The 17,201-nt window shown below is 57.1% G+C and overlaps 2 protein-coding genes across 8 annotated transcripts; one reads left to right on the top strand and one right to left on the bottom strand.

Moving 5' to 3' along the window:
* Positions 1 to 625: 625 nt before the first annotated feature.
* DEDD2 (death effector domain containing 2) lies at positions 626 to 11,724 on the bottom strand. 7 transcript variants are annotated; one of them, XM_036742524.1, is made up of 6 exons: positions 11,672 to 11,724; positions 10,703 to 10,768; positions 9,640 to 10,046; positions 7,928 to 8,038; positions 6,647 to 6,781; positions 626 to 2,738 (listed from the first exon to the last, which is right to left on the bottom strand). In XM_036742524.1, the coding sequence occupies exons 3-6, from the start codon at positions 10,001 to 10,003 to the stop codon at positions 2,341 to 2,343; spliced, it is 1,008 nt and encodes a 335-aa protein (XP_036598419.1). In that variant the 5' UTR covers positions 10,004 to 10,046; positions 10,703 to 10,768; positions 11,672 to 11,724; the 3' UTR covers positions 626 to 2,340. The 7 variants fall into 7 exon arrangements, with proteins under 7 accessions (XP_036598419.1, XP_036598416.1, XP_036598418.1 ...); XM_036742521.1 differs by lacking the exon at positions 11,672 to 11,724 and adding an exon at positions 11,131 to 11,225 and having other exon boundaries at positions 9,640 to 10,049; XM_036742523.1 differs by lacking the exon at positions 11,672 to 11,724 and adding an exon at positions 11,131 to 11,225.
* Positions 11,725 to 13,620: 1,896 nt separating this feature from the next.
* On the top strand, positions 13,621 to 15,393 carry ZNF526 (zinc finger protein 526). The gene has a single exon (XM_036746634.1). It carries the CDS (start codon positions 13,621 to 13,623, stop codon positions 15,391 to 15,393), a length of 1,773 nt encoding a protein of 590 aa, XP_036602529.1.
* Positions 15,394 to 17,201: the final 1,808 nt, after the last annotated feature.

The following is a 17,201-nucleotide window of genomic DNA, read 5'->3' as shown; positions in this document are numbered from 1 at the left end:
CACTGGCCCTTCAGATCTGGAAAGGACACTAGAAACCATCTGATCCACACAATCTCTTTACAGATGAGGAAAGTGGGGGTCAGAGAAGGCAGGTGAACTCCCATCAAGGTCACAAAGCAAGTCAGGGGTAAGGTAGGGCCTAGAACCCAAGCTTTCTGACTCAGAGCCAAGCAATTTCTCATCCCATGCCCTGCTCTCTGAGACCCTTGAGATCACTTGTTTAGGGGACAAATGATCAGAAAAGTCAGTTGACAAAAAAAGTCAGAAGGACTGGGCTAGGGGATTAAAGATTTGACATCCCCTGTTCTAAGGCCCCTTCCAGCTCTGACATTCCCTGTCCCCAGGCCATCCCAGCTCTGATATTCCATGTTCTAAGGGGCCTCAGAGTTCTGACATTCTCTTGTTTTAAGGGCCCTCCCAGCCCTGACATCCCCTTTTCTACAGGCCCTCCCAGCTCTGATATTTCCTGTTCTAAGACCCCCACCCAGCTGTGACATTCCCTGTTCTAAGGGCCCTCCCATTTATCTGATATTCTTCTGTGCTCAGTCCCTTCTGTGGCCAACAGCTGATCTTTTAAGATGCCCTCTCCATAACCCACCCCTACCCTCAAAGAAACAGAAACATCTTTCATTCCTAGTGTGGCCTCTCCCAGGCCTCCTCTTTATTGATATCAGGTGGACTTTTCTCTCACCTGCCAGGGTTCCCCAACCACATTCCCAAGTGCCCACCGATACCCAGGTGCCAACATTCCCCCCCTTACACACAGAGACTAACTGAATGTTTGGGGGTGGGGGTTGGGACAAGGGGGCATAAAAAAACCAAACCTAACCACCTTCTATTATATCACTTTGAAGATTAACAGATGTGCCTTAGGGGTTTCTGTGCCCTCCCCAGGCGGACAGTGTAGACCCACCTAAACTTCCCTGTATGGCGGGACAGAGACCAGACCCGGGATTTCACTAAGGTGCAGGGAGAGACTTGCTGGGGGTCACAGACTGGTATGAGCCGGCTTGTAGGCCCTCCACCAACAGTGAGTGGTCTGTACCAGGGGCAGGAGCAAGCTGGGTTTGCAGCCCTGGCCTGACGATCAGCATCCCCAGCTCAACATTCATAGGCTGTGGGAGGCTGGTAGTGCGAGTACATATCAAACCCATTTTCCAGATGCAGAAACAGAATAGAACATTGGCTTTTCTGAAGTCACACAGAGCCAGAATTTCATCTTGGGCCTTCTTACACCCACATCTAGTGGTTGCCAGCTATCCACTCTTGCCTTCCTGAGCCCACCAGAATCTCCGACTCGCCATTACCAGCCGCCAAACAACTTGTACATCATACAACTGCTGCCGTTTCCCTGTGTATGGGATGGAACCTGCCCAAGGCTGCACAGCTGAACAGGTGTGACCCAGAGCAAGCTCCTTCCTCTTCTCCTGCTTCCTCTCATGCAAGGAGAGGGCGGCACAAAGCCCTCTATGGCCAATGAGTCCAACTCCCTTCCTTTGCAGATGGAGAAACTGAAGCTCAGGAGATGAAGGGCTAAGTGTCAGGGTCAGGATTTGGACCCAAGTCTGGCCATCTGGCTAGGGCTCCACACTGCCTCCTGCGGGATGGTGAAGAATCATCCCTACTCTGCGTGGCTCTACAGATCCCTCTACCCAAGGCAGTGTAGACCAACAGAAAAGGCATGGGTTTGGGTACCAGCTGATCTGGATGGGACTCGCAGCCCTCACCTTGACGCAAACCCTTCTGCCCTCTCTGGCCCTCAGTTTCCCTACCAGTGAAATGTGGGAGTGAGACTAGGTCTCCAAAGCCCCAGCAGCTCACATGCAGAGATGGCCATAGACATTACCAGCCCTTCCTAGGGCCCTGCCACCAGCTGGAAGGCTGGAGTCCATAGGGGAGGGGTCACGGGCTGGGGAGGGGGTGTTCCTCTCTCTGGGTAGATATGCACTGTAGGCCCAGCCAGGGTTCGGTCTGGGAGATGTTTACAAAGGCCTTGGGGGCTTGAGCTAGGGGCACTGTGGGCCTAAGAAAAAAGGTCTACTGAGCTACTCGGGCATATACACTCTTCTGTCACTGGTAGAGATAGCCCAGGTTTGTTGGGAGGAGGTGAGAACAGGGAGAAGATGACCCTCCTCCTTCCCCTCCCTCCCCAGGCTAGCTGGGCTCCAGCATCATTGGCCCTGCAAGCCCACCCACAGCAGGGAGGGGGTTCTCCCTCCGACATCCTAGTTGGCCCAAAAAGGAGTCAGAGAAGGGTGGTATCTGGGGGAGGGCAGCAGCAATACCCCTCCCCGGGTGTCCAAGGGCAGCAGCCAGCAGTGCCCTGGGCAGAGGCCAGAGTCAGCGTGGTGGCAGGGCCTGTGTTCCCCCGGGGGGACGGCCACCCAGCAGCAGCAGGCGGCGCCGGCCAGCCTCATAATCCCCCTCATCCACGCTGACCAGCAGGCGAATCGGCTCCCGGCCCACAGCTTCCCGAAGAGCCTCGGTCAGGAAGACGCCGCGCAGGGCCTGGAGAAGAGCCCCGCTCAGGTAGTCCCCCCAAAAAGCATCCAGGTAAGACAGCTCGGAGAATTTGATGTCACAGACCACAGAACCCAGGTCCCTGGACTTCAGCACAGCCATGGCCTGCCCAAACAGGTCCAGCTGGCGGGCCACCGACTGGGGCCGCCGGGACACCACACCCTGAGCCAGGGCTGTCCCGTGCTCACAGTATTCGGCCCGTACTCGGAGGCGGATATCTGCAGGTAAGAAAGGGAGAATCCCAGGTGAGGCATGGGACATGGCACCAGACACCCAATGCCCAGTCACCACCTCTTCTGCCTCGGCCTTGGCTACTCAATCCCCTGCTCCCACCTTTCCTTCCTGGGGCACCAGATTTTCTCCCTCATCCAGCTTGGACCCTGCTCTCCAGGGTCTCCGTGCGACTCTGCGCCCCCTCCTACCTCTCAACGGCCCATGTTCTGAACCCAACACGGCCTCCAGTCTTTCCATCCCTCTTGGTTCTCCCACCTTCCCCAACCTCCTACTTTCCTTCTTTCATAATCTGGACCCAACCAGTTAATAAATTCAGCCTCTGCCCTTCTCTTTCATCGCCTTCTCCACTCCTACCCCCAGGGTGGCCAGGTCCACATCAAGATCATGCCACCTCATCTCAATCAGCCCTTCCCTCCACCACGGAATCCTTTACCTCCTCCCGGACTATCACATCTTCTCCAGTGGCTCTTTCTGAAGCCCACACCTGCATCCCTCTCAGCACAGGGCCTCAACGCCTTCTCTGCTGCGAGCACCTTTGTCTCCCTCCACTGCAGCCCAAATCACATCTCCACCCCATAGCCCATTCTCTCCCTGTGTGCCCCAGGTTCAAAGGGACAGCCCTTCCCCTGGCTATGGAGACTCTCTGGGCCTCAGACCTCACTCCATGTTTCAGGAGCATGGACCTATCATTCCACCTCATCTTCAGTCTCTTAGCTTTTTTCCTGTTACCTACAAACTCAGGTTTCCTCCATCAAAACAAAACCAACCAACCAACCAACCCTGCTCACTTCATTCTCCACCCATTGGTGAACCAGTTCAACTCTACACTGTCTTCTCCCCTTATCCTAAGATCTTGCCCCTCCAAGCCTGAGCCTTGGATCCCTCCCACCACTGGCTACCTTCACTCCTACACACATACTGCTGAACCAAGGTGAAGAAGACCAGGAAACCGTTTGGCCTGGGCCCTCACTGCTGCTAGGCAATCCTGACAGACCTCCCTAATCACCTCTCCCATTCTCCACAGAGTCTCCTCCAGATCTTTTCATTCCCTCCTCAAACTTCCTGTGGCTCCCCTTCCTGCCACTCTCTCAGCTGAGAACCTTGTCTCATATTTTACAGAAAGAATGGAGGCCATTGGCGTGAGTTCCCTCTTCCCCTCTTCCTCATCCCCTCTCTCCTCCATCACACATCTCACAAGATGAGGTGGCCTTACTCCTCACCAAGGCCAACCCCTCTCCTTGTCCAAGTGATCCCATCCCACCTCCTCCAACAGATTGCCCGTCACTGCCCTCAATCTTTCCCTCTCCACTGACTACAAACGTACCCAAGTATCCCACATCCCCACTAAGCATCCTATGGCTCTTCTGCCCCTGTAGCTGAAGTCTTGGAAAACACCATTTACAAAAGGTACGTCCTCTTCCCTTCCTCTCTCTGGCTTCTCACCTCACTGTCCATCTGAAGCTCTTCTCTCCAATTACAACCATCTCTTAATTGCCAAAACCAGTGGCCTGTTCTCCATCCACGTTTCTTGCCCTCTGACATTGTAGTTCACTCTCTTCTTCTTTTCAGGACACCCTTTTCTCTCTCTCCTGGTTCTCCTCCAGATACTGCCCTCTGACCCTCAGCGTCATCCCCCCACCTCTGTCCTGGGCCCTCTCCTCCTCTCCCTCTTCATCTCCTCAGCTCCCATGGAATCAATTATCATCCCCACCCTGACAATTCTCTACTACTGACCTCTCTATGGAGCAACATCTTATCTCCCATTGTCAATCGGACATACGGAACTGGATGTCCTATAGACATCTTAAACTCAACATGTCCCAAAATGACCTCATTATCTTTCCCCCTACCTGGGGTGGGGACCTTTGGCCCTGAGGCCACCCCTGCTGAAACCCTCTTCCCTCTCCTACCTGCTGCTGTAGAGGGTAACACCACCATCCTTGTCCTCCAGGTTCACACCTGGCAATCACCCTGGACTCTTCACCATGTCTCACCACCCCACCCCATATCCAATATGGTGCCAAGGCCTGTCAATTTCACCTCTATGATCTCTTGAACACGCCCCCTTCTCTCCACTGACACTGCCCCCCACCTTGGTGCAGACCCTCATCACTTCACACCTGCACTATTGAAATGGACTACTTTGAGGGGTGGGGTTCTGCTAGCCTCAAGTCCCTCCCACTCCAATCCATCCCTCCATTCAGCCAATAAAAAAGCCATTTTTCTAAAGTCCAACCATGTCACTCCCCTCCTGAATAAATTCCAGTGGCACCCTATTGCTCCAGGAGCCAATACAAAATGCTCTGGTCAGCATTCACAGTCCTTTATAACCCACCTCCTCCTCCCTTTCCAGAGCTCATATCTTAGTCCCCAAAATATCCTCCTTGATACCTTGACTCTGGCTTCCTGGCTGTTCTACTAATGAGACCCTCCATCTCAGGGCATTTTCTCTGGCTGTGCTCCATGTCTGGAGCACTTTCTTAAGCACTCCTGATTTCCTTTAAGTCCCAGCCAGAATCCCAAGTCTCCAAGAGGTCTTTCCCAACACCTCTTAATTCTGGTGCCTTTCCATAGCTGGTTATGTCCAATTTATCCTGACTATAGCTTTGCACGTGGTTGTCTGCATGTTGTCTACACTAGACTGTGAACACCCTGAGGGCAGGGACTGTCTTTTGCCTTTCTTTGTATGCCCTGTGCTTAGCACAGAGCCTGCCACACAGTAGGCCCTTAATAAATGTAAGTGACTGACATGTGCACACAGACACTGGCCCTTCAGATCTGGAAAGGACACTAGAAACCATCTGATCCACACAATTCCTTTACAGGTGAGGAAAGTTAGGATCAGACAAGGCAGGTGAACTCCCCTCAAGGTCACAGAGCAAGTCAGGGGTAAGGCAGGGCCTAGAACCCAAGCTTTCTGACTCAAGAGCCAAGCAATTTCTCATCCTATGCCCTGCTCTCTGAGACCCTTGAGATCATTTGTTTAGGGGACAAATGATCAGAAAAGTCAGGAGTTGACAAAAAAAAAATCAGAAGGACTGGGCTAGGGGATTAAAGATTTGACATCCCCTATTCTTAGGGCTCTCCCAACTGACATCCCCTGCTCTAAGGCCCCTCCCAGCTCTGACATTCCCTGTTCTGAGTCCCCTCCCAGCTCTGATATTCCCTGTTCTAAGGCCCTCTCAGCCTTGACTTTCTCTGTTCTAAGGGCTCTCCCAGCTCTGACAATCTGTGACTGTGTGACAGGAGAAGGGGCCATCCCTGCCTTCCCATCTCTTCCTTCTCCAATTTCTCCTCTGGTACCATGTATTCCCAAGCTCACATAAGTACAGCATCTTGGACCTCAAAGTGACCTCAACTCAAGCTCAGTCTATCCCCCCTCCCCAAGGGTTCTGCCTACAGTGCAGCCAATGGGCCCTCCCCAGGTCAGGCTGGAAGATCTCCAGCCTGGGAGCTCACAGCCTCCTATTCTACTTCTGAACTTGTTAGGAAATTGTTTGTCATTTTTTCCTCTGATATCCAGATGCCTCACTCTGTAATTTCCCCCACTGCCTCTGCCCTGTAGGACCAAACAGAAAAGTATAACCCCTCCCACAGGACAGCCCTTCTCATGCCCCAACCCCAGCCCCTCCTCCAGGCCAGACATTCCCAGTGCCTTCAGACATAAAGAGACCTATGGCCTAGATTTGAGGCCCCGGGTCCCCTGGCTGCCCTCCTCTGGGCTCCATCAATGGCCTTCCTAAACCACCCAGGCCGACAGCACTGGCTGACCTTGCTGTTTTTCCCTCCCAGACGCCAGACCCCGAGCTCCCAAAGAACCCTGGTACTTGCAGGGTGTGGGAAGGAGTGAGTGCCCCACTTAGCTCAGCCCCCCTTGGCCCACTGCCCTCACCACAGGTCACTTTGTTGGCAGCAGGGGATGATCCAGGATTTTTGGACCTTGAAGCTCCCTGGGGGCCCCGACGCCGTCTCCCTCCAGCACTGGAACGGCCCAGGCTTCTCCTCTGCCTCTTCCCAGGAGGTGAACCTGCCAGACAAAGGGCTTTAGATAAGATCCAAATCCTCCCCCAGATGCCTGCCACCCACGCCAGGCTGGGCTAAGCACCTGGCCTCCCTCCGAGCTTTAGCTCCCTCACTGTAAATGAGGGGGTCGGCCCAGGTGGCCCTAGGTCCCTTCCATCTATAATTGCATGATCCCATGTGGAGGGCAGTGAGTAACACTCTCACAGGTGTCCTAAGGGAGATCTAGAGAAACAGATTATTATCCCTAGTGCACAAAATAAGGCCAGGTAAGGTGAGAAGGAAATGGAGGGGCTGGGAGAGAGTCAAGAGTAATAGGTGAAGAACTCAAGTCTGGGGAAATTTGAGGTGGTGGGAGAATAGAACCTTGAAATGAGCAGGGAAAGGGGGGGAGAGGGAAGGAGCAAACATTTTGTTCAGGTGTTTTTCAGTCCTGCCTGACTCTCCATGACCCCATTTGGGGTTTTCTTGGCAGAGATCCTGGAGTGGTTTGCCATTTCTTTCTCCAGCTCATTTTATAGATGAGGAAACAGAGGCAAACAGTGTTAAGTGACTTGCCCAGGGTCACACAGCTGGTAAGTGTCTGAGGCTAGATTTGAACTCAGGAAGATGAGTCTTCCTGGCTCCAGGCCCTGCGCTCTATCCACTATCACACCCCCTAGCTGCACCTGCGAACCCTCATACCCTTACTCTAAATCCAAAACCTGGTGTTTTGTTGGGTTTTGTTTTTTTTTTTTTTTTTTTTTTTTTTGCTGCTTGTAGGAGCCAGGAGCTGTGCCACCCACAACCTCAGAATTGCAGAGGAATGAAGCGACCGTGACCACTCTTTTACAGCTGGGATTTGAACTAATTCTCCAGCCTCTAAGCCCAGAAATATTCCTGGCACCATTGAGCTCAGTGCTGGGCAGCACTTTAGGGGTCGAGTCCAACCCCTTCCCTTTATAGAGCAGAAATCGAGGCCCAGAGACGTTCAGGGACTTACCCAGGGTCACAAAGGCCATAAGTATCTGAGGCAGGATTCAAACCCAGGTACTGAAATTCCAATATTTCAATAAATAGACCTTATTTATCACACTGCACCAGTTCATTAAAGGCTGCAGAGACCCCATTACGCAGACCTAGAAAGACAGACACCCCACTCTGCTGGGCTTACCTGCCTCCCACTGAGCCCGTCGGGAAGTTGTACTGGCTGAGCCCAGACAGTTACCCTCTGGCCTCTCCATGTCTGACCCAGAAGGACTACAGCCATAGCGCTCAGGGGACACTGAGGAGCAGAAGAGAAGAGTCACTGGGCAACTCCAGCCCAGATGCCAATGCTCCCCAACCCATCCAAGCCCAGGGCCCTGCCTGGACCTCTTCCCAGGCCACAGCCTTCCTCCAAGAGGGGTCTGACCTTCTCCATTCCCAGGATGATACCCATCTTCTTGGAGCTGCCCATGCCCTGCCCGACTGATCCCCCCATTTCCAGGCCAGGCAGAGGGACACGATTCTGGGAGAGCAAGTATTGGCCTAGGAATGGGGAAGATGGTCAGTTGTCCGGGGATAATCATGGGGGAAGGGAAGAAGCAGGGTCTCTGGGAACATGGGTCATGGCCTTGGTTACAACATGAAGGACAACAGAGTTAGAGTCAGAGGCTCTGGGTCTAGACCCTGCCTGTGCCACCTCTTCAGGCCTCTGTGTGCTCAGCTATAAAATGAGGAGATTCACCAAGATGATCTCTCAGGTTCTTCCAACCCCAAGTCCTAGAATCCCATGACCTAGCTGACCCACACTTTAAGAGACGTCTGATCTACGGGCTTTCCTCAAGTGGTGTCTACACATCACTCCTTCCCAAGCCAACATGTTTCCCCTGCTCCAAAAAGAGCACCAGCTCCAATTCCAAGCCTTGTTGATCTTCTCCAAGAAGTATCTGTTCCATCCCTTCTTCCCTTCCTATCTTGTTCTTCTGCTCCTGCCAGGACCCATCCATCCCCCTCTCCACAAAGTGCCCAAATTCCATTCTCAGGCCAATAGCTGCCCTCTGCAGACTGGCTGTCCCTTTCTCAGTCAGCAGCTAGCTTCCTGTGGGACACTGGCTCTGCCTACAGCTTCCCCACCCCCTTCCCCTAGAGATTCCCTGTAGAATCATTCCCTTCCCTAGAGAGGCCCCCACTAAATCTTGATTTATTCCTTTATCGTAGAAGGGCCCCATTAGTCCCTGTTCCCATCCCACCCCTAGGTCCTAACCATCCCCTTCCCCTACAGGAGCCCCATCAGCCCCTCATCTGTTCTCTGTCAGAGCCCTAATCATACCCTTCCCCTAGAGGGGCTCAACCAGGCCCTGATTCCCTCTCTGGGCCCTATCTATCCCCCTCCCCTAGAGAGACCCCTCCATGTCCTGTTCCCCTCCCCTCATAAGACCCTATCCCTTCTCTGGGCCCTATCTATCCCCTTCTCCCAGAGGGGCCCTACCCAACCCTGTCCCCTTCTTTCAGAGGACCCCCACCAGACCCTGAATCCTTCTCTGGGTACTATCTATCCCCACTCCCCTAGAGACCCCACCATGCCCTGTTTCTCTCCTCCAGAGGAGCCCCACCAGGCCTTGTTCCCCTCTTTCAGGAGGGCCCCCACCAGATCCTAATCCCTTCTCTGGGCCCTATCTATTCCCCTCTCCCACAGGGGCCCCATCAGGCTCTGATCCCCTCCCCCAGAGAGACCCCACCATGCCCTATTCCCTCTCTCAGAGGGCGCCTACCAGGCCCTGCTCCCCTCCCCCAGAGGGACTCCGCCACGCCCTGTTCCCCTCTCCCAGAGGGCCCTAGCCATCTCTTTCTCCTAGAGGTCTCAATGTCCCCCAGCCCCGGGGCCAGCCAGGTCCTGCATACCTGGGCGGGCCCGCCTGAGTGAGAGCCTGGGCAGCAGATCTTGCCGGGCCAGCACCCGCAGCAGCTGCATCAGGGGCCCCAGGTGGGCCTCGTCACACTGGCCCCTCCTCTCCAGCTCCAGCAGGAGCTCCAGCCCAGAGCGGGCCGGAGGCCGGCCGGGGGCACCCACCGGGGCCAGGCTGGGCTCCCCATCCTCGGGTGCTGGTAGAGCCTCATCCAGGAGGAAGGAGAGCACAGACAGCTCCTGCTCGGTCAGCTGGGCGCCCACCACCTGGAACGCGCGGTGCAGGGACTGCAGCCCGTAATAGTCCAGGCAGGCATCCTCCTCCCAGCAGGGGCTGCACGGCCCCCGCGGCCCCACCATCGGGACAGGTGGGGAGCTCCTAGGAAAGACTCCAGGAGACGAGCTGCTGAAAGAGAAAGGGGCAGGGGAGGGGGAGGTCAGCATCCTAGGGGCATCCTCCCTTCCGCCCCGCCCCGGCTGCCCGGCCCCGCCCCGCCCCAGGGCGCTCCCCACCCGTGGAGGGGACACGGTACCTGCCCAGTTCCCCGAGTTGGGGGCTCTCGGTCAGCCCCTGCTCGGGTGGGTGGCAGGGTCCGAACGCGGTTTAAATGGACCCCTCCCAAGTCCCAGGGGCTCCGTCCGAACTCTAAAGCCCCACTCCCGCCCAGGCTGATGGCAGGGCCGGGCCTCTCCACGCCCTCACCCGCCCCAGGGGCTCGCATCCACAGGGGAACCTCCCCGGGTCTGCAGCAGCTGGGCTGTTTCTCGTACCTTCTCTGCAACTGCGCCTGCGCCACGAGCGCCCCGCCCAGCCTCCAACTACCGCGGCCGCTCACCCGCGCAGGTGCGGGCGCCCAGGCTAGCTCTGCGCAGGCGCAACGGGTCTTCTCGTGCACCTGCCTGCCCCCCCCCCGCCCCCTCCCACACCTGCCAGGGAGGGTCCGCTGAGCATGCGCGTGCCGAGGGCTCGGGAATGGGAATGGGAGTGGGAGTGGGAGTGGGGGTGGGGGTGGAGGAAAGACGCAAGCTGGGCTTCTCAAACAGTCCACCTAAGCTCACCTGAGGTCAAAGCCGGCCCGCCCAACCCCGAGGCACTTCCCTGTCTCTGGGCCTCAGTTTCGTCACCTGTAAATTGAGGGATGCAGTGACTGGTGGCCCTGCCCCTCCCTGGGCCCCAGCGACCCTCCTCTCGTGTCGGCCTGGCCCGAGTCTGACCACCCCCTCTTCCCTTCAAATCCCTAAGAACCCTTGGAGTTGGGAATGACAAAGATCTGAGTTCAAATTCTACTTCGGCCGCTTAACCTGAGACTCAGTTTCCTCCTCTGTAAAATGGGGATAACAATAGCAGCCACTAGAGAGGGTGGTGGCATACATAAAGCGCCGCATTAAATGCCCCCTAGGGCACTCCTGTCGGACAGCCAAAACTAATTAGCAGGTTCTGCGCCATCCTTAGGCCATGTTGGGTGGAATCGGACCCAAGAGCATACCTTGTGCACCTTCGAGGCCCTAGGCCGGCCCACGGGCTACGAGCTTATCAGCCCCACTTCTCAGAGGAAGAAACTGAGACAGGGGCAGGTGAAGCGACTAGGAAGGGTCTGAAGCCGAATTTGAACTCAGGTCTTCCTGTGTAGAAAAACGGTCCTGATCCACACGGTTTGGAATTGGTGGTTAAAAAGAGACAAGGTGCGTAAACAAGACCCAAAAGCAATCAGGCTTTGACAAACCCCAAGACACAAACACCTCCCTACTGGATAAAATACTGCCTGGGAAACCGGGAAAAGAGCCTAGCAGAGTTGATCAATCGATCAATCAGGGCCGATGAAGCGCCTGCAGTGTGATCAACGCCAGGGACGCACAGCCTGGTGGAAGAGCCCCTTCTCTCTGGGAAGCCTGCCCTCCCCCGCTTCGAGGCCACAAAGCCCGGGCCTTCTCCTCCCTCTCCACCGCCAGGCTCCCACCTGTCCCACCTGAGGCTGGCAGGCGCACGGGGGGGGGGGGGGGGGGGGGGGGAGGGGGAGGTCCCCGTACCTGTAGAGGCTCCGGATGTGCGGCTTGCGGCTTCTGGGGTGCAGCTGCCCGGGGCACGGGGAGGAGTGCTGTGGGCACTCTGGGAAGGTAGGAGGGAGGTCCTCCTGTGAACCCGCCCACCCTGACTCATCCACCACCCTTCCCAAAGGGAGGCAGGGGGCCCCTCGGCAGGGCAGACTCAAGTTGGACCGGGCTTTGGGCGTCAGTCACAGGGTGGGGCAGCTTGTCCCCAGCCTCCCCAAACACAAACTTCCTTCCTTCCTGGGGCTGCACCCGAGCACAGCTGTGCCCCACCCCCAAGTCGCTTCAACCAGAAGTCAAATAAGCATTTATTAAACGTTTGCTGTATACCAGGTACTCCGTACGTAAAGTAGAAGGAGATAAGGGGAAAAGAGAGAAGCAAATCCGGGGTCGGGTGAATTAGGTGACCTGGTGATACGGTCTGTCCCTCACCCCTGGGCTTCAGCTACTGTTCAAATGACCACTTAAACCTCCCTTTATGTCAGGGGTGGAGACCCGGGGTGGTGCTAAAGGGCAGGGTGAGGGCACGTAGATGCCAGGTAAGAAGGGGCCTTAGAGGCCGTGGAGCTGTGACTTTCATGGGCCATCTAGGCACTAAGAATGAAAGGCAGGATTCGAACCTGGGTCGTCCGTCCCCAAGCCAAGGATACTTTTCCACCGTAGTAGCACCAGACTTGCCCCTTTTGGAAGGAGAGACGTAAATGACAAGGGTAGGAGAAAGAGAGGGGAGCAGGTGACAGCATTTCTCTGGCTGCAGTTCTGGGAGGTAGGTGCTTATTATGAGTTCCATTTCACACTGGAGGACCCCAAGGCAAATCGGGGAAGTGATCGGGCCAGGGCCACACAACTCGCATCTGGGCTCCTTTAAGGACTCTGGTCTTCCTGGCTCCAAGCCCAGCGCTTTGGGCACCGTGGCGCGGCCTAGCGGCGCCAAACAAAGCTGGTTGCTTTTGCCCGGCCTGGGCCTGCGCCTGCGCCTTGGGCCCCTCTCCCCCTCCCCCTCAATCACGTCCTCGAAGGGGTTTGCGCCTGCGCATCCCGGAGCACCCGGTAGCCCCGCCCCTACACGCCTCGCCCCGCCCCCGCCCCCGGCGCCTATTGGGTACCGCGATGCCCAATGGGAGGCGGTGATGGTGCGGGGTGCGCTCTGGCTGTGGTGGCGGCTGCAGCGGCGGTGATAACGGGAGTGGCGGCGGCGGCGGCGGTGGCGGTGGAGGTGAGGGGGCCCGGGGGGAGGGCGAGGGAGACCAAGAGACACTGAGGGAGGAGGGACACAGACGAGAGACACCGACAGATGAGACACTGAGGGAGAGACACCGAAAGACGAGACATTGAGAGACACTAAGAAGAGAGACATTTAGGGAGAGACACTGAGAGACCAGAGACATTGAGGGAGAGACACTGAGATGAGAGATTGAGAAACAGAGACAAGAGATACGGAGACACTGAGATGAGAGACAGAGACGAGGGCCGTTGACGGGGAGCCCCCCCAGCCAAACCCCTTGCTCGCCTCCCGCGGCTGTGGCTCCGAGACCCCCAGACACAGACGAGGAGGAGCCGAGCCCGGGAGGGGGCCTGAACCCCCTGCCCCTCCCCCTTCCCTACCCCTCCCCCTCCCCAGTTTAGGACCTTAGTGAACCACGGTGGGGGGGGGGGGGAGGCGGGGACTGGTCAGACACTATAGTACACCCTGAGACCCTGGGAAAATCACAGAACCCTTTTCTGCCTCAGTTTCCCCCCCTGTGGAGTAGGTCTCATGACAGCCTCTCCCTTGGGGTGATGCTTGTGAGGCCGGTTTGTGGTGGGGCCCTGGCACACAGCAGGTGCCTGATGGATGCTGACTCTTGCTACCATCCTGAGAGAAGCAGAGCCTGGGTCCCGGGGCTGGGGGCAGCGCCTCTGACCGAGTTTGCCTCGCTCCTCAGGTCATGGCGGAGGTGGTGGGCCCCGGAGCCCCAGTCTTGCTGCAGCACCAGTACATCTGCTCAGCCTGCGGCCTGCTCTATGACACCCTGGAGGAGGTCTTCCTGCACCAGCAGCAGCATGCCCAGCCTGGCCCCGCCGAGCACTACCCAGCCAGTGGCTCCCTGCCCGAGGACGGCCACTTCCAGTGCTTGGAGTGCTCTGAGCTCCTGCTGTCGCCTGAGGCCCTGCTGGCCCACCAGTACGCCCACACCCAGGATGCCGACCCCCCCATCGGCCCCCTTCAGGGCCAGGTCCAGTACCACTGTGGCAACTGCGAGGAGCTCTTCCTGTCTCCTGACCTCTGGCTGGCCCACTGTGAGGCCTGCCCTGCCCCCGACGAGGCAGAGCCGCCACTCCCCTCACCTGCTGCCACGATGGACCCCTATGAGTGCCCCGAGTGTGCGCAGCTGCTGGACACCCCCGAGGAGTTCTTGGAGCACCAAGGGACCCACTTTGCCTCTCTTGAGAAGGAAGAGGCCGATGGAGGAGAGGAGGAGGAAGGGCCCTGCACAGAGGGGTCAGTGGCCGAGGACGAGGGAGCCACCCATGTCCACCAGTGTGGTGATGGACAGGGCACCTGGGGATCAGAGGAGGAGCTACAGCGCCCCCGGCGGGCAGCCCATGCCCCGGCCACTGCCCTCCATCACTGTGCCCAGTGCCAACGTGGCTTTAGCTCTGCCAACCGTCTCCTGGCTCACGGCCGGGCCCATGTTGGGGGCACCCACGAGTGCCCCGCCTGCTCCAAAGTCTTCAAGAAAGCCACCTCCTTGGAGCAGCACCTCCGGCTGCACCGGGGGGAGGCCCGCTACTTGTGTGTGGACTGTGGTCGGGGCTTCGGGACAGAGCTCACGCTGGTTGCCCACCGCCGGGCCCACACGGCCAATCCCCTCCACCGCTGCCCCTGTGGCAAGACTTTCAGCAACATGACAAAATTTCTCTACCACCGGCGGACCCATGCAGGCAAGAGCGGGGCACCCCCGCCACCACCTCCTGCACCGCCACCACCCCCACTGCCCCCCGCTGCCTTGTCTTGCCCACACTGCACCAAGGCCTTTTCCTCTGCGGCCCGGCTAGCCAGGCACCGGCGGGCTGTGCATTCCCCACCTGAGCGGCGGCACCACTGTGGGGTCTGCGGGAAAGGCTTTAAGAAGTTGGTTCATGTGCGCAACCATCTGCGCACACATACAGGCGAGCGGCCCTTCCAGTGCCATGCCTGTGGGAAGACCTTTGCCTCACTAGCCAACCTCAGCCGCCACCACCTGACCCACACAGGGGCTCGTCCCTACCCCTGCCCCGACTGTGGTAAGCGTTTCACCCAGAGTTCCAACCTGCAGCAGCATCGGCAACTGCATGGCCGGTCTGCAGCCTTCTCCCGGGCCTCACGCCTCCAGGCTCGTCTGGCCACGGTCCGGAGCCTGTACGGGAAGGGGGCAGCCAGCAGTGGGACTCTGGGCCGGACCAGGCAGCGGCACCCCCAGCAGGGCCACATGGGGCGGGGTGAGCCCAAATCCCAGCCCAGACCTGCTGCAGCCCCCAACCCACCAGCCCCAGCCCCACAGCAGACCATCATGTGCACAGAGCTGGGTGAGACCATTGCCATCATTGAGACTTCACAGCCCCTTGCTCTAGTGGACACACTGCAACTATGCCAGGTGGCACTGGGGGCTGGGGGGCTGCATCTGGGAGGGACAGGTGGGGCTGGGGGCCTGCTACACCTGGATGCTGCTTTTGTGTGACAGGCTCAGACAGGGCAGGGCCAGGTTCTTAATAAATGAGTTTGCATTGATATCTCTATGCTCGTGAAGTAGAGATTCGCCTTCTCTACGTGATCATAGATTGAGAAGGAAAGACCATACCAATCCCTCCTTTTATGGGTCAGGAAATTAAGACTCCCAGAATCCAGTGACTTGTGGAAACCAAACTGAGCTCCTCTTGTCTGCATCAGGTCTCCAGCTTCTGGGGGACCAAGGCTGCTCACACTGCAGAGCTTGTCTCTCCATCCCCTAAAGCAGGGGCAGAGGAGATGTGCCCGGAGGTCAGGTGGACATCCTTCGGCCTTGTCGTGGTCATGGTCCCTACCTGCCCTGTGAGATTTCCAAGGCCCTTGCATGGGCACAGGATACTAAAAAGCATCCACAGTGACCCACAAAGAATCTCAGCACTAGTTAACCTTGTCCAAGTGTCTTAGCAGCCATCTGACCTGTGGTCAGCCAGCTCTTCCTCCTGGCCTGACTACCCAGGGCAGCCCATTCCCCACTGCCCCCTTGTCCCCTCTCCAGGTGGAACATCCCCAGGTCATGGTATGTGGCTTGTTCCCCCTTCTCATCTCTGCCCATCTCTCTTGCACCCCTGAGGTTACCAGGAACTTCCAGTGCCTACTCCAAACAAAAACCTGAAACATGAATGCCCTGCACCCCTTGTCCTTCCTGATGAGTGACCAGCTGGTCAGTCCTGTGGCCTTCAGGCCACCAACTCACAAGTGCAGAGCAGAGTGAGAAACTGGGCCCTAAATCTGCATTTGAGGAGAGGAGGAGCTCCCAGGAGTGTCTGCCTTGGGAGAAGGCCCATGAAGTCCTGACCTTACTGACTCAATGTGAGGTGAAGGGCAGATGGCACTCCCATTTTTCAGAGGAAGAAATCAAGTCTTCATATTTGGCAACTTGAGCAGGTCATCCTTGTGATGAGAACCCATCTCTAACTGTTCCTTTCTGCTCTCCTGAGTGGCCCTTTAGCAGATAGGGAAACGCTACAGGGCAGAACCCACTCAACAGAACCCAAGGGATCTGCCGCTACACCCAGGCAGCCGAACAGACTTGCTCCATCCACGTGGTTTAGCCCACCTCCCAGGGGCTGGAGGGGCAGTCTGAGCCTGCCCACAGGCACTTCCTTTGACACCGAGTACCTCCATAGCAGTGTCCTGAGATCACCAAATGCTAGCCTGGGGAATGCTACTTTATAGAGAAAAACCCAGAGTCACCTGGTCCATCAGTCACCAAGCATTTACTAAACTCCTGCTACGTGGCCAGCACCAGAATACAGAAAAAAGTCAAATGGCAGTCTCTGCCCCCAAGCTGCTCAGTCATGGGGGAGACAACAGGCAAATGCCACCATCGAAGTCACACTTGTACTGGATCAGTTGGGGATACATAAGGCACCGACCCGGTGGGTGATCAGGGGAGCCAGGAGGCCAAGAGGGCCAGGCCTGGGCATGGCCAGTGAGAATGCAAGTCAGGAGATGCAGGTCTTCTGGAGGAACAGCAGCCAGGAGGACACTGCCATTAGATCAAGACTGGAAAGGTTAGAAGGGGCCAGATTATGGAAGGCTTCATTTGAAAGACAAATAGGGTTATTTTTTGTGCTTGTGGAGGTGACAGGGAGCCACCCACTGGGGTTTCCTGGATGGCTGGGGCAAGGGATAACTTTAGGAAGATCAATCCGACAGTGGTCTTGGGTGAGGCGAGGAGGGCCTGCACCAGTGTAGGGGTAGTGTCAGAGGAGAGAAGGGGGCTTGGGCTGGGAGCCACCCTCTACCCTGACAGGAAAT

Source organism: Trichosurus vulpecula, chromosome 2 (assembly GCF_011100635.1).
Source record: "Trichosurus vulpecula isolate mTriVul1 chromosome 2, mTriVul1.pri, whole genome shotgun sequence".
NCBI classification, from domain to species: domain Eukaryota; kingdom Metazoa; phylum Chordata; class Mammalia; order Diprotodontia; family Phalangeridae; genus Trichosurus; species Trichosurus vulpecula.
The sequence above is the reverse complement of the archived record's forward strand: the minus strand, read 5'-3'. Positions and strand labels throughout refer to the sequence as shown.

Coding starts and splice junctions, on each gene's coding strand:
- DEDD2 (XM_036742524.1), bottom strand. CDS start 10,003: ATGGTGGGGCCGCGGGGGCCGTGCAGCCCCTGCTGGGAGGAGGATGCC. Junction 8,039..9,639: donor ACTCAGGCGGGCCCGCCCAG/GTATGCAGGACC, acceptor TCTGCTCCTCAG/TGTCCCCTGAGCGCTATGGC. Junction 6,782..7,927: donor ACGGGCTCAGTGGGAGGCAG/GTAAGCCCAGCA, acceptor TTTGTCTGGCAG/GTTCACCTCCTGGGAAGAGG.
- ZNF526 (XM_036746634.1), top strand. CDS start 13,621: ATGGCGGAGGTGGTGGGCCCCGGAGCCCCAGTCTTGCTGCAGCACCAG.